This window comes from Pithys albifrons, chromosome Z, assembly GCF_047495875.1.
Source record: "Pithys albifrons albifrons isolate INPA30051 chromosome Z, PitAlb_v1, whole genome shotgun sequence".
Classification (NCBI taxonomy): Eukaryota; Metazoa; Chordata; class Aves; order Passeriformes; family Thamnophilidae; genus Pithys; species Pithys albifrons.
The window spans coordinates 20,768,885-20,784,614 of NC_092497.1; the positions used below are offsets into that span (position 1 = coordinate 20,768,885).

The 15,730-nt window shown below is 35.0% G+C and overlaps 1 protein-coding gene across 2 annotated transcripts in view; it reads right to left on the reverse strand.

Moving 5' to 3' along the window:
- PDE4D (phosphodiesterase 4D) overlaps positions 1-15,730 on the reverse strand; it is a 387,174-nt gene that overhangs the window by 325,475 nt on the left and 45,969 nt on the right. Inside the window, exon 1 of one of the 2 annotated variants that reach the window (XM_071580003.1) lies at positions 12,091-12,493. The exons of the other annotated variant lie outside the window; for it this stretch is intronic. Coding sequence (XP_071436104.1) covers positions 12,091-12,359 — 269 coding nt within the window. The 5' untranslated portion in view covers positions 12,360-12,493. Of the gene's footprint in view, positions 1-12,090; positions 12,494-15,730 lie in introns of those variants that run through there. 2 annotated transcript variants of the gene reach the window in all.

Sequence of the window (15,730 nt, forward strand, 5' to 3'; positions counted from 1 at the left end):
TACTGTATTAGTCTTAATATAGAAAAGCTGGACTTTTCTTTTTTTTTTTTTTTGCAGTTACACACAAGAAAATTAATTTCTCAGAAATTTATATTTTGTGGCAATAATTTTATTTTCAAATTGCTAAAATTAATTTTGAATGACTTAAGATAATATTTTAGCCTAAACATGATACTGAATATTTTTATTATTCATTACCTCAAACTGCAATGACATTCAAGTACCATTATTTTGGCAATAACAAAACTCCTGAAATGTAAAATAACTTCAAATTAGTACCAAAACCCTTCATGTTACTATGCAATCATGTAATAACTATATCAGGTTGAGTAGGAAAGCAAATAAGAAGTTTTCTAGAGAACTACTGAGTAATTATTTTGCCTAAGATAACAAATAGCACACAGAAGAAAGCCTTGCTACAGAAGGAGGCACTACTGCTCCCTCATTAGACCAGATTAAGGCAGGTGAACAACAATTATGTTAAACAGCTTCCCAAGAGTTAAAGTCATCTGAAATGAGATGGCCATTGATAATACTCTCTGTGGCCTACGTTGCAACCTGTTTGTCAACATACTGAGGGATCATCAGTCTTCAAAAAGTGTGTCAGACAATTTTAGTGGCTTTCAAGCAGATGACTTTCATATACACCCAAGCATTATAATTCCTGCTTTTCTCCAGCCCTACTGAGACTCAAATCTTAGCATTGCTGACAAGGCTCTACTACTTAGTGGTAGAGATTTGCCCCTTGCTCTCCTCCATGTCACTTCGACTGCACTCAAGTGCCCCGAACTAGCTAGCCTTGATACTTCCAGCTGTTCATCTTAAATTTCTTCTCTGAACAATATGCCTTAAAGCAGACCAATTCTTTGTGAAAGAAATTATTAAATTGTGAGCTTCTGCTGTGAAGTTATTGTGTGGATGGAATTAAATATTCAAAAGCTATTAGTTACCTTTGTGAAATCTATATAAAGTAAACTTAGTCCAAGACTTAAGCAACCTTAAAAAGATTAAATTACATTTTATGTAATTTAAAACTTTGTTTTACAAATGAAGACTGTATCCATTGTTAACTATATCAACCCTCTATTGAAATATGTCTTTCACAATATTTACAGTGAAGTCTGGAAAAGCCCTAGTCTTTTCTAATGTAGGCTTTGTAAACTCTCCAGCCAAGTTTTGTAAACTTAAATTCTTGCGTAAGTTAACATATGCCAACCTAGTGGTTGGTAAAGAAAGAACTGCCTTTATAATATTAGGCAATTTCCATTTTGAAGTCACTCTTTTTTGTCTTGTGTATAACTCCCTCTATGATAACTAAAGCATAACTTTCTGTTACAAAAGGATGTGGATGGAAACAGCAGCTATTGAATAATTTCAGGTCATAGCACAAGAGTACATAAAAATTATTACCAAACAGCTTTTATAGATCAAGTTAACTTCATGTTTTACCTGCCCTTAACTTTTCCATGTATTTTAACATTTATACTTCATTGTGTGCATTCAAATGTTTGATAACATTTTTAGAAGTCTTTTAAACATTAATGTATTTCCTAAGTCAGTATTTTGAAATATTTTATTAGAAAATCCTTCACAAGCTGTGTCCTGAATATCATGCTTAAAAATCTGGGTTTTTTTCTGTTGATATGGGTTTTTTACACACTGAACAATTCAGTCCAATCTTGAACTCAATATGATTAAGCCTTACTGTTACTTTTTATATTGCTTGTAATAATCATATGATGGGATTTCATTTTTCTCATAGTCCAGTCCCCTACCCCCAACACATACTTAATATTGTTTCTCTTGGCAAGCTACCGTTGACAAAATGCCAGAAGTTTGATATTGTCACAGCTGTCAAGTAATATAGTATATTGGTACCATCAGATAGCACCAACTGGTGTGTAACTCTGGCTACAACAGCTCCTCTGACACATCTGCCTCATATATCACTGCTGACAAATATAGTCAACCCTGTGGCAGTGTGTTGCCCCCATCACCACCCCTAGTTTAAGCCATAACCACCAGCTTGGGTTGTGAAGGCTGCATCCAACTTACACTGGGCTTCAGGGGACAGATGGCAGTACAGAAGCCAGATCTGCAACCGTGACCCAGATATCTTGCAGGTGTGCAAGTATGACACCTGTCACCTCCTCCCATAAATAGTGGGCAACCCAGGGCCTGTGAGGTCAATGATTACATGCCAGGATTTTTCCCTGAGCAGGACTGTCTACAAGGTTATGCCTTGAGGAGAGATTCCTTGCTGCAGCACATTCCCAGTCAGTGATTAACTGCAAAGTAAACGTCAATGTCTTACCTAAGTGATACAAAGGATTGGTTGCACACATATAAACCTTCAGACATAAACTGTTGTACATGTCTGGGCCCAGGACTGGATCCAGCAGCACCTGAATTCCTCTCTAAAGAGTTTAGAAAGCAAGGGGGTCCTGTCTGGATGTGCTCACCCAAAAGGAGGGCTTCCCTGACAGTTCTGTCTGACCCTGTCCTCTATGCAGAAAATAGTCAGGTGTACCTTGCCATTGAATCTTGTTAAAATACACTCACATCTAACACTGAAACTTATCATTTCTATTAGGTATATTGAGTCTTCTTTCCAACAAGTGAAGCATGTCTCCTGCAGCACATTCACAAGAGAACAACATAGAAGTCTCCAGAGAGCAACTATCACAAGAAGCAAGAAGCATTTAGGCACAAAATTATTCTTAAAATAATCACCTTGTAGCTGGTGTATCTAACTTAACATTCTGAAACATACATTGAGTTTCTTGGAAACAAATGATGAACATAGTTTCAGATATTTCTTCTGTGGTAAATTATTTTTATGTGGGAAATAGAGTCATTGTGCGTCATTTCTTAGGCATTTTAATGAATATTTTAAGTGATCTTCCTGGATTTCTGCATTTAATTACATGGTCTAGTCTATTTCCCATGGCAGCATGCATTTTACACAAGTTTGGGGGTTTTTTGTTCGTTTGTTTTTTGTTTTTTTGTTTTATTCTGTAATGTACTACCTGCTATGATTGTAATTAACACCTTTGGAGAATTTAATCTTTATCCTGTGAATGTGCATAATAATGAGGATGTCCAAGAGGAAAATATTTTAAAATAACTTCAATTTTATTGCTCATCATTGCGCTTATGAACCTACAGCTGATTTTAAAGGTTCTTACAGTTGTACAACAAGACTGGAAATACAGGAGCTAGCTTGTCCGATTCATCATTCAGTGAACTGTGCCATCCCCAAAAGAAAATAATAGATGTTACCTGTGTTTGCATGTGTCTTCTATAACACAAAATTATATTTATAGTAAAGATCAACTAAATCAATTATTTATCTGAATATAACTGGAAAACTCTTAAAACATTGAAATGTGCATCAGAAATGCCTGCTTATTTAATGTCGAATTATGTTTTTTTTTTTTATGAATATGAAAAAAATGACGAAATTTATTCTCAATAAAATTATTAACTGCTTTATTCTATTTTAGGGAGGCAAAGTTAATGTATGGGCAGATATTCTTGAAACACTTTGTGAAATATCTAGCACACTCTTACTTATTCTGGAGACTATTTGTAAAGTTCAGCAGATATAGATTTATCACAGAAGCCAAACAAAACATACACCACTAAAAACCCATGCATATACACAAAATCCACAGTTCACATGTTCAATTAATTAATTCACAACTATTTTTTTTAAATTAACAAAGTAATGCTATCAAGAGATAATCCCACAAACAAATTAGATCATCACAGTATGCACTCTGAAGGTTCCTGGATATTCTAGTCATAGTCTGTCCCATAAAGATAATCTATTTAATTGTGTGTTATTCATTCTTATACTTTATTACACCTTATTCCAAGCCTATTTGAACAATAAAAGTCTGTGACTACAATAACAGATCTCTCTATCAGAGTATACCTATGGAGCACTTGTCACAGTGATATTCTAACTGATAAGTTCTGTTATAATAAGAAGAGGTCTGATTGCTAAGAAAAATAAAATCTAAGAAGAAAACAGGTCATAATTAAAGTATCATAACATGTCCACAGGTGTTTATTTGTAAAAACATAAGTGAGAGCATGTTTCTCCTTGTCTTAAATTTCACTTTGTGCATGAAAACTTCTACTATTTTCCTTTATTAATTCTGTACATGTTCTTTTTTAAATAATTGAGTGCAGAGGTTTAGTAAAAGTAAGCTATTGAAAAGAAAAGATAGAAGATACTGAGTATTTGCTAAAAGGGGAATATACAACTACCAGAACAAAATCCTCTGCTGGTATGAAGTGGTAGCCAAGTACTGTCATGCCCTGTCTGACAGTATAAAGCAGTAGTATAAAGCAGTAGAGTTTTTTTCAAGATTATTCCCTAAAACTCTGCAGTGACGACAGATGACATTACCAAGAATATCTAAGGACCAAGATCAAACATTAGATGGAAATGAATGAAAGAAAAGGTCAGGCAGTGAATTCCACCACAACAGAGAACAATAATGTACTGCAGATACAGCCTAAGTTGTCCCAGCTCAATACCAGTACTAAGACTAGAATTCCAAGAGATCAGGAAAGAAATAAGCCTTCTTATACCAAATATTTCAATGTTTTTGTGAATGAAGCAGCAGTCTGACAGTACTCTGCCCATTGACAGAGTATAACTTGCTGGTTCCACTCAAAAGATGGTCTTTAAAGGACTAGTGGCTTGACAGACAGAGATTCTGAGACTCCTATGCCCACACTCTTTCACACTTAAATTTTGTCTATTGTTGGAATGAATTCTTGCAAGTTTCAAGATCAGTATTGTCCTTGACCACCAGTGGAAAAAGTCATATGTGGTGCTAAATGAAACAGAAGAATAAAAACCCAAAGAGGTCATGAATTAGAAAAGAAATATCACAAGAGGTAAAAAAATCTGCAGAAAAGAAACAGACAACCTTGAACAGGATGGGTAAAGAACAAATAGCTTGTTTTAGGAAGTCAAAAATGAATTAGCAATATATTCATGGGAAGCTAAAGATAGCAAATTTGCAAAATGGAGTCAGTGGTCCAACAAGAAGGAATGTGGAAGACTCCTTGAGTATAACCAGCTTTGCAAGATGTAAGGTAACAAAACCATGCAGCATAAAGTACAGGGAAAAAAAAGAAAAAATATAAACCTTCTAAAAGATGGGTAATTTATCAGTCCTGAAAGGTACAACAGTTAAAGTCTTTGTAGTCATGTATAACTTGTGATACAATTAGAGTAAGATATAAGATGACTTTGTAAATGTGAAGACTCTAGAAAAGCAGGTTTTGCTTCTGAGGTAACTACTGAACAAAAGTATAATTACAGGAACTCTGTTTCATTTCTGCTAAATTATTTAGAATTTCTCAAATTATATCCAACACAGGAGATGTCATTAAAGACAATAGATAAGAAAATAGCATGGTCCAAGTAAAGCACTTCAGTAATTAAAACGTATGAAGAAACACCAAATTCACAAGGCAAACAGACCATGCACAAGAGAAAAAGGCTCAGGGAAAATGAGATACACTTTATTTTAGAAGAAAATGAGAGATTAAATAGGTATTTCTATAACAGACAAATCCTATACTAGCAAATCTAGCTAGACAAATTTATAATTTTTTTGCCTTCACTTTGTTTTTCCTTACTCAGTTACTTGTCCTTGTACAAAAAAAATCTTAACACTTACAGTATTTGATTATTTGATTCTAGGAGCTCTGCTCCAACACATTCAAGAAAATGCATCTTCGCCTCTTCTTTCCTTATGGGAAGATGAACTTTGTCCTCATCTGTCTCTTTTCAGTTTTGAGTAGTGGAGAAGCAGTATTATTTCTCTGTGGTAAAAATTAGCTTATGAGTGGTTAACACCACTGTGCAGCATTTTCAGTTTATTGCTAACAATTCTGTAAATACTGGACAGCAACCTGCTCCCCTAGGTTATTCCTTGCTTCCACCCCATTAACCTATGCATATATATGCAGAGATCCCATCAAATAAAAATATTTTCTTTGCAAGCCTATTGCCTAGTTGTATACAAGAATCCACACAAGCATGTGCCTCCTTATATTACAGAATTTCAACAAACGAGTGGATATGTGGGTTGGGTTACCTCACAATTGCAGTATGTCTCTGTGACAACACTGTTATTTAAACTGTTTCCTGGGAATTATTTATGCATCTGTTATGAATATTTTTTTATTTTATATGAAGAGGATCACATACTGTTACATAAAAGGAGTATGATAATCCTTTCTGAAAAGTCTCAAAAACAATATGAGAGTCCACTGTAATACGCTAGTTGTTACCTTGACTAAAACTGTATGCAATATTTGGTCACCTGATTTAGAAAGTGTGAATAAAGCTTATGTGGGAAAAAGAAGGTAGTATTAGAAGAAACTTGGATATTTTCTTATAAGGTCACATATGAAAATGTACACCTTATCTTCATATAGTTGTAGAATACGCTGAGTTGGAAGGGACCCAAAAGGGACAATGAGTCCACCTCCTGGCCCTGCACAGGACCATACCCAAAAATAATAACACAAGTCCAAGAGTATCATCCAAATGCTTTTAGAACTCTGTCAGGCTTTGTGCTGTGACCACTTCCCTGGGGACCCAGTTCCAGTGCCCAACCACCCTCTGGGTGAAGAACCTTTACCTGATACCTAACCTAAACCTCCTCTGACTCAGGGCCATGCCATTTCCTCCAGTCCTATCACTGGTCACCAAAGAGAAGAGATCAGTGTCTGCCCCTCCTCTTCCCCTCACAAGGAAGTTGTAACTGCAATGAGGTTTCCCCTCAGTCTCCTCTTCTCCAGCCTGAACAGATCAAGTGCCCTCAGCCACTCTTCATACGGCTTCCTCTCCAGATGCTTCACCATCTTTGTTGCTCTCTTTTGGACACTCTCTAACAGCTTAATGTCTTTCTATATTGTGGTGCCTAAAACTGCACACAATGTTCAAGGTGAGGCCACTCCAGTGCAGAGCAGAGTGAGACAAATCCCCTCCCTCAACAGACTGGTGATGCTGTGCCTGATGCCCCCCAGGACATGATTGGCCCTCCTGGCTGCCAGGGCACTGCTGACTCATATTCAACTTGCCAACAACCAGGACTCCCAAGTCTTTTCACAAAGTTGCTCTCCAGCCTCTCATTCCCTGTTCTGTACATACAAGTAGAGTTGCCGTGTCCTAGGTATGGAATCCAGACCTTTGTCTTGCTAACTTAGTTGATGTAATTTTATGTAAACTTATTGATTTGATGTTAAACATCATTTACCCAAGTAAACTTCTCTTCTTAAACTTTACAGGAAGCCTCATCTTCACATTGAAAAACCCCAACTCTCTCAGCGTTTCCTCACAGAAGAGGCGTTCCATTCCTCTGGTCATTTTTTTGGCCCTTCTCTGGACCTGCTCCAACTGGTCCATGCCTTTCCCATGCTGAGGACACCAGAGCTGGATGCAGTAGTCCAGGTGTGATCTCACCAGCATGGAGTACAGGGACAGAATCATCTCCCTCGACCTGATGCCATGCTGCTTTTGATGCAGCCTAGAATGCATTTGGCTTCTTGAACTAGTTACTATCCTATTTCCTCAGATAGTTATCTGTTTTAATGGATCATCTTTATGAAATTCTTTTCAAACATCAATTTTATTTACTTTACTTCTCTGAAAAGCACTGATTAGTGAAGGAAAGGAAAACATAGGCTTTAAAAATCTTTTAGGAAAATTTATAATGAAAATTGGAAGAAAACTGTAGTGAGAAAAGTATATGGATTCAATGTGGTGTAGCTTCATTCTAGTTACATGGTTCAGCATAAATGTATTGAACTAGGCAATGTAGAATCACAACAAGTTAAATATGTTGCCATTCTGCAATCTCCCTATAACTAACACTTGAGGTTTTGTTGGTTTTTGCAATTAGCAGTAAAAGTGCATGAAAAGATACTGTGCAATAAAGACAAATCTGACTTTATCAGTACTCTTATGTCAGTTACATTCCTGAAATTTAAAATGGCACACCTTGCCCATATCTATCTCAACTATTTCTAAGGCATCTATCATTTTCATATCTGAATGCCAAAGTCATTGTAAAATGTTTACTATGGGTGGAGTAAAGGGTTGGCTAAATTCAGATGAAAGTACTCATATAACCCAGCACATACTTGCATTTTTAAAGGCAGTAACTCTAGTAAATGATCTAGTTTGGGGGCACAAGTTTAAAAAAAAAAAAAGTCAAAAGAGCAGAAATATTAAACAACAACAAAAGTAAGAAATGAACCCTATAAGAGTTGGAGAGAAGACAAATACCAATGGGGAACACTCAGAATGGACCAATGAATCACAAACCTACTTTATATAAAAATAAAGTCTTTTATCACTATTTGCTGAATCTGAACACACATATACACAAATTATAAAGGCAGCAAATATACCGTCCAAAGTTATATACAATACAGAAAAAACAACTGATCATTTTGTCTTCACTGGGAAATATTAAGGTAGGAAACTAAGATCAAAAAAATCAGCACATGTCTGCCATGACTTCATCCTTCCAACTAAACAGATAAAATTTAGTTATCTTCCACTAATGCTGCTCCAAATATTTATGATTCTTACTTTTCCTCCCTGTGCTTCAGAAAGGAATTTTTCATGGAAAATAGATAACTGAATTCCCACATGAGGTAACTAAAAGTGCATGATTTAAAAGTCTCTAAACATTCTTCCACAGACCTTTGGACAGTGTATGCGTGAGAGATCACACACACACTGTCTGTGCACACAACTGGGAACTGACAGTCTCTCTGTATCCAAAAGCCCTCTCTTCTCACAAATCCAGCATGTATGATTCCACCCTAGAGAGCTCTCCTGCCAAAATGCACTGGCATAATAGGGAGCTTAGAAAAGGCATATGAAAAGCAATCCAAGACAATTGAGAAACTGAACTTACAAAGGGCATACAAGAGATCTTAATTCATCTTTTCCATTTTCAGCTTTAATATGTGTTGCTGGGTTGGAGAGATCTTAAAGAATTATGAATATTTTACAGTAATACAATATCATACAGATTTCTGAGTAAATGGAATTGGCTTTGGGTGATGTTTATTTGAATTCTGGCCCACAAAACTTTCAAGCACTTGGGTTTTTTCAGTTGTCATGGTGATTTCCAGCAGACTATAGACCAGTATTGTTTACAGACTGAGAGGGATTCAGGCTAAAAGTTCAAAATTACTAGTTTTAATTTTACAGTTTTAGGCAGTACTAGCTGTAACATTCTCTGAAGCTGTTCAGAAATTTCTCCAGCAAAAACAAGATCTTATGTATCTCTGTCCCTTAACCCCTTCTATTTCAACTCTTATGCACTTTTTCCTGTCTAAAATCCTAGAAATAGTAGTTTATATTTAAAGTGTTTGAATGAATTCGGAGTTACATCTGGGAAAGGTTAAAAAGGAAAAGGAAGTAGAAAAGGACTCACAAAATTACTAAAATGATAGCCTAATTATTCATATGAAAGGATAAGAGTCACATAATAAAGAATACGCATTTTGGTTTCCAAAGTTCTCCAACTGAAGCCATTGCAGAAGGAGAGCTATGGACCTTACAATAAAGAAAGGGGGAGGACCAAGTTGCCAGACCAGTTCATTAATCTCCTGCTTACTTCTTGGCTGTATCTGAATGCTGTTTCAGAACCTTGAAATCAGGGAGTTAAGTACATCTAAATTAGTTTTATTGGTACACTGGATCTGTGGTAGCTGTGTTTGGCATCACGTAACACACAGCAACAATATCTTTAGGGTTTACATTTCTTCTGCTACCTATATGCATGATCTTCTAATTACAAGAAATTTATGACAAACTAATAAATTTTGCAAAGTCAGAATGGCTTAACAATTTGTTGGTGGTTTAAGTAGGGTTATCTTATTAAAATTTTTCATGCATGTGTGAGCAATGGACTAAAAAATGAAATAGTCTACATGAATTCGACAACTGTTGTTAAATTACAAAACAGATTACACCAGAAATACAAGAAAAATAGACCACACAAAGAAGGCCATAACTATGGTGGGCCAAACGAGGCCCAGAATGGATTCTCCAAAATACATTTTGGAGTAAGCCTACAACTATTCCATCTTCAAATGCACCATTTTCCCATGTGCTGTCTAAAATGGATTGTATGCATATGAAATTGAAACTACTATACTGCCTATGTAGCCAAAGCATATAGAAACCACACAGCATCTCAATTTTCTAAATAACCAAATGAGGACACATCAATAACTACAGACTTGATATGATTTGGCAACAAATAAATTTTGTAAGCCTTTCATATGCCTGTAAGTGTGATCACGTGTATAATTGCTTTGTCCCTTCTGAAATACTGTTCTTTGCAGGTTCTTAGGTAATTTATTCTAGCTCAGTGCTTCACTGTCTACTTCTGTACTTGCCAGAAAAAAAATCATTCCTATGGTAAGTCCATTTCATAAAACATTGAACAATAACTACGAAGTGATCAACAGAATTTTGTAGGTCTAATATTTCACATATTAGAAAATCTCAAATGTTTCCTAACTCTAAAAGATGGTGAAAAAGTCAGTTTATATGAACTCTAAACTTTCAAAAGCTCACTAGAGGAAGTGCATTTAAACAAAAGTCCAATTCTATTATTCTGCAGGCCTTCATCTATTCATGTTCCCCAAATATGTTTGTTCAGTTCTTATCTGTCCCTTCTAATATTCATTCTCTTTCATATTCAGCTGCCTGCACATTCATAATATCCCTCTGTAAACTTTCACAAATTCTTATTTATTTTTATCTCACATTGTAAAACATGTCTGCCTGAATTACATTTTTATCCTGCACATTCTTATATATAGAATATTTTATAAAATATTTAACACAGATCAGCTGTTAGAGATACTTAATGTTTTTGGGATTTATGCATAATCATTAAAGGAGCATGAAATATCCTAATTTGCTTCAGTTCTCCATTTTATACATGCAATATCTGACTAGGTACCTGGATTTCAAAACAAATGTTCTTAAAGTATAAAGGCATGTGTTTTTTCACATTCTTTTGAAGGTTATTATTTTATGAATGAAATACTATATAAATACATACAAAGTAAAGATTTAGGCACACATGTATACAATGTGCAGTGCACCTAGCGATAGATCTGATTTCAGACAAATTAAGAGAAATTAACAGCCTGTTCTTTTTCTGCTTAGAATGCATGATTTATCTTCTTTAAACATGTTTCTTTACTCTCTTGTCTTTATATTATCTTTTTATTGTAAAAATAATGGGAGAAAAAAATCTCAAAAGAAAAGAAACAGGAACATTAAGATCTCAAGACCATCAAAGCAAACTGTAAAGTATTATTGAGTTACAATAATCTCATATGCAATATTTTTTTTAAAAATAAAGTAAGTAATGAAATAGTATTGCTGTTTTACAAAAGCAAGAATATTGATCAAAACACATGTCTAAGAAATTATCAAGTAACCAAAAAATTAGTGCTAGTGAATCATTTAACAAGGGGCTCCCTGACCTCTGTTTACTGCTTTAAAAATTAACAGTGTTTCACATGCAATATCTATTCCCATCATTCTTCTTTATCACATCGTTCTTAATTTGAGCACTGTTGAAAGAGAAATAAATTAATGCTATTCTGCTCTAGGGCAGTGGGTAAGAAATTTTCAATAAATAAATAAAATAGGTTTAAAATATACATTAAATAAAAAATTGCCAGCTCACTCTGGCCTGAACAGCAGAGAATGAGAAAAGTACTCTTTTTATTCTGGGGGGAAGGGGTGGAAAGGGATTACTACCTAGGAAATCATAGGAAATTTGGTAGCTTTTGTACGAGGAATTATATGTTTTCTTAATTTTTTAAAAAATATAATTTTAAACTTCAGGTCTGCAACTAAGTTGTCATGAATTAGAACTGTCTCTTTCAACCATAGGGATTACTGCAGAGATCAAACCAAGAAACAAAAGGCCTGATATTGAGAACATAAATGTTCCATGGAAAAGAGTTAATCCGCCAGTTCATGACAATCACCTCAGTGCTTACCAGGTATGTGCCACAGTGAAACGCCGCTGTTTTGGTATGCTGCTATTTAAAAACATCCTGCGCAAGAGTCTTGGTGAGTTTCGAGGAGAAATAACTGGACACAGCCGAGGAGAAGCAGGTGAAGATTTTTGAGTTGTCCTGGACTTTTCATGCTGCAACAGGTTTTCTCTCAGGGTCTTCACAAGATCTTCATTTAACACTGGATTTTGACAATGTGTATTATCCACTTCAGGAATAGGTAAATTGTCTGGACTTGTCTGCTGAGCCATGTTCCCCAAGTAAGTTTGTTATTAAGGTCTAATACTATTGAATATTGGCTTAATGCTTAAAATGTTTACTTTCTAAATCAGTTCCCTAGAACTACTCAGAGATCCTGCTCCACTTCAGCCTATTCTGTTTTCAACATGGTGTTGCCTGCTCTCAACGTCTCTCTATAGATAATGATCTACAAAGGAAAAAGCTAGCTAACTCCTCCACAGAAACTGATTAAACATTACCACTTCTGTCACAGCCCTTCTGCCAAAGATCACTTATTAGCTATCTTAGCAAGTGAGCACAGGAGGAAGAAATTGCTTTAGCACAGCCTTTATCAGAGCTGTAAAGCTGCCTGTTAAACTGTCGTAACTAATGTGCTGCAGCTGCTTGAGTGACTTCTGGCTATGTACATAAAAAGTGCTGGAGGAGGGCCTAAACGTCAGATGTGTGCTCCTTTTGTTTGGTTATTCTTTTCGTTGCTTATTCCTGAACTTTCAGGGAGGTGGAGAGAAAAGAGGACTGCTGAATAACCTTGTCTGGTTTTTTTCAAGGATCTACAGTGTTTGTCTTTGTAGTCCCCATAACAAATTCAAGATTCCAAACTTTTACCTCTTAAGCTAAACAGCAAATGTTACAATTAAATATCGTAAAGAGGTTTGGTTTCTTCCTTCTCTTCCACACCCCCAAGCCAGTTTATCACAACCAGCTTACAAATGCTATTAGGAAAGTCCTATATATGTTAGCTTATAGTTTACAGAAGGACAAGTCAAACATTTAAGATATGTACATAAGCTGAAATGAAATTATGACACCTACTAGTATCTGTTAAATGAAATTATCTCATTTTAGTATTTCATCATATTATGACCACTACTTGAGCTAAGGAAATGCTGCTTTTCTATTCACAGGTGGTGAAAGATATTCAAGGAGAATTTACAAAGGATAAAAAGGCAAAACTACTTACATTTATTTGGTCAATGCGTGAAGCTATTAAATTTAATTTTTAAAGTATATTTATTTGCATGGCATGATGCAATTGACACTTCTGTCAATCAAACATGAACTTTACACTTTTTTGCACTTTTAATTAAAATAACTAATTTTGTCTATTCTAAAAGACAAAAATTTTATAATCATGTTCAACTCTGAGTGGAGAAATAACTATAGTAACTGGTGATAGGCTAATAGTCATTTAAAGTTTTGCTTTACAGCAACAACAACAATCTTTTCAGTTATAACCATACTTCCTATTCATTCCACAGAAACAAAGAATCAACATTTTAGGAGAGACTTAGTTCTGGTTCTTAGTATCAGAACATTGCTTTCATACAATTTTCATTGTTGTAATATATTTTTCCTCTTTGTCTTAGGATCCAGCTTTAATTTGTGAATAACAATTTCCTTTTGAAGCACACACAGTGTCCTGGTTTTCAGTGGTGTAAAGGGTGTCTGACTGCAATTGTATGACCAGGTGTGAAAGGCAAATACTGTTTTCTGTCTTGCAGCAAAATCAGAAATCCTGCAAAAACAGACTTCTGTTACAATGGAGAGAATCCTCTTTGTACTTAGCACTGAAACCACAACTCCTGATGAGGATTATAAGGAGAACATTGTGATGCTGACAGGAATAGAGTAGATCAGCAATGGAAAGGTCAACTTACATTAAGAATGACATTGCTATCAGGTGTCAGCCCCATTATGTAGACAAGTTTTAACTGTACTGCGTCATACGTGAAATTTGATAACAATGTTCTTACAAATTTAACTCAATACTGAACAGGACCACAGAATGAAGAAATTATTGTCCAATATGGTTTTATAGATTTTTCTAAAATTTTATAGATAACATTTAATTACTATGTAAAAACTTACACTGACCAAATATAGACTAACGCCCAGATATTAGTAAAACTACAAAACCAAAATCTTAAGCTATATTTAACAGAGAACTGGAAATTAAATGTGAATTCACAGACAGAAAAATAACTTGATTAAATCTTTACTAGCACATAACTAACACTGTAACTGCTTCCATGCCTTTTTGATAGGAAGAATGGTACACACAGCACTGGTATTCAGCAGCAGACAAAATAAAGGTATAATACATTAAAATTTTTATACCTGTCTCTAACAAACATACCCCCCTCTGTAAGTCTATTATTCTTTTTTTATCTATTAAAAACCACTGGCAATTCTATAATAATTCAATCATTTCTTTCAAATAATACAGTCCGTATAACGAGAGCTATGTACTCTTATGCTATGAAATACTGCCATCTTGTGTCACTTTCAACTCATGGTCTTCAAATAGCTGCAGTGACTTTACAAAACTAGTCAAACTGACCTGTTTGGGATCAAGAAATCAATGACATCATTAAGATCATTAACATTTATTTTAGTGGCCCTTTGAATCATGTTTTAGGCTGCACTGTGCTTCAAAGGTTATTATGGAAGATGAAAACATTAGTCCACAGATCAAAAGTTTTATTGCTGTTGTTCTTAAACATATTAGAACTAAGCCAACAAGAGCCATTACCCTGACATTTTGCTTTACTAGTATTGAGTGGGTTTGTTATGTTTTCAAAGAGGTACTGTGTAATGTATATATAACATCAGGACAAACCCTTTTAACAGGAGAAGTAAACTCTGTCATTATAAAGTAACATCAGTCGCATGAACAGGCAACTGTATCTTTTCTTCAGTGGGTTAATGGGTTAAATTTCTCAGTGTAGATGTTCTATGTCCCCAGATACATTATTTTGGCATATGCCTGCCCCTCTTCCTCCTCCCGTCAAAAGAAAAAAATGTCATGAATACTGTCAAGCATGCTCATAAAATTAATTGAAAGCCTGTCAACTGATTTTATTATAGACTAGAAGCATGAGCAGTCTTCACTGTAATAAAAAGCAGAGATCTAACTTCCAGCAATATCAAATAACCATTATGTGAGTTAGACAAAATGCTTATCTTAAGAGTCAGGAATTGAGGGAAGATGAAGCAGAGAAATGGCAGTATCATGAGGTAGGCTAACCAGGGACTAGAATAAAGCCTTGAAGGAAAACTATTCCATGAGGAAAAAAATCAGCATTTCCAGTTTAACATATCTAGTTACACACTGGAAAAAAACCCAAAAGAGTAAAATTTATTTTTATATAAATATTAATTAAAGAACAGACCTACTGGACCATGTTTTAATGAAAATGTATCTCAATTTCCTACAAAGATCACCAAAGTTACTATTAAGACTGAAAAACATTGTCAGCTATTCCTTTGAAAACTTCCTCACATAAAAATCATAGTATGTGTTTTCCACACACATTAAGAAAACATAGGATAAAACCTCAAAAATTGCTCTAGAGGTTTAAATCAAGATTACAAAAAAAAT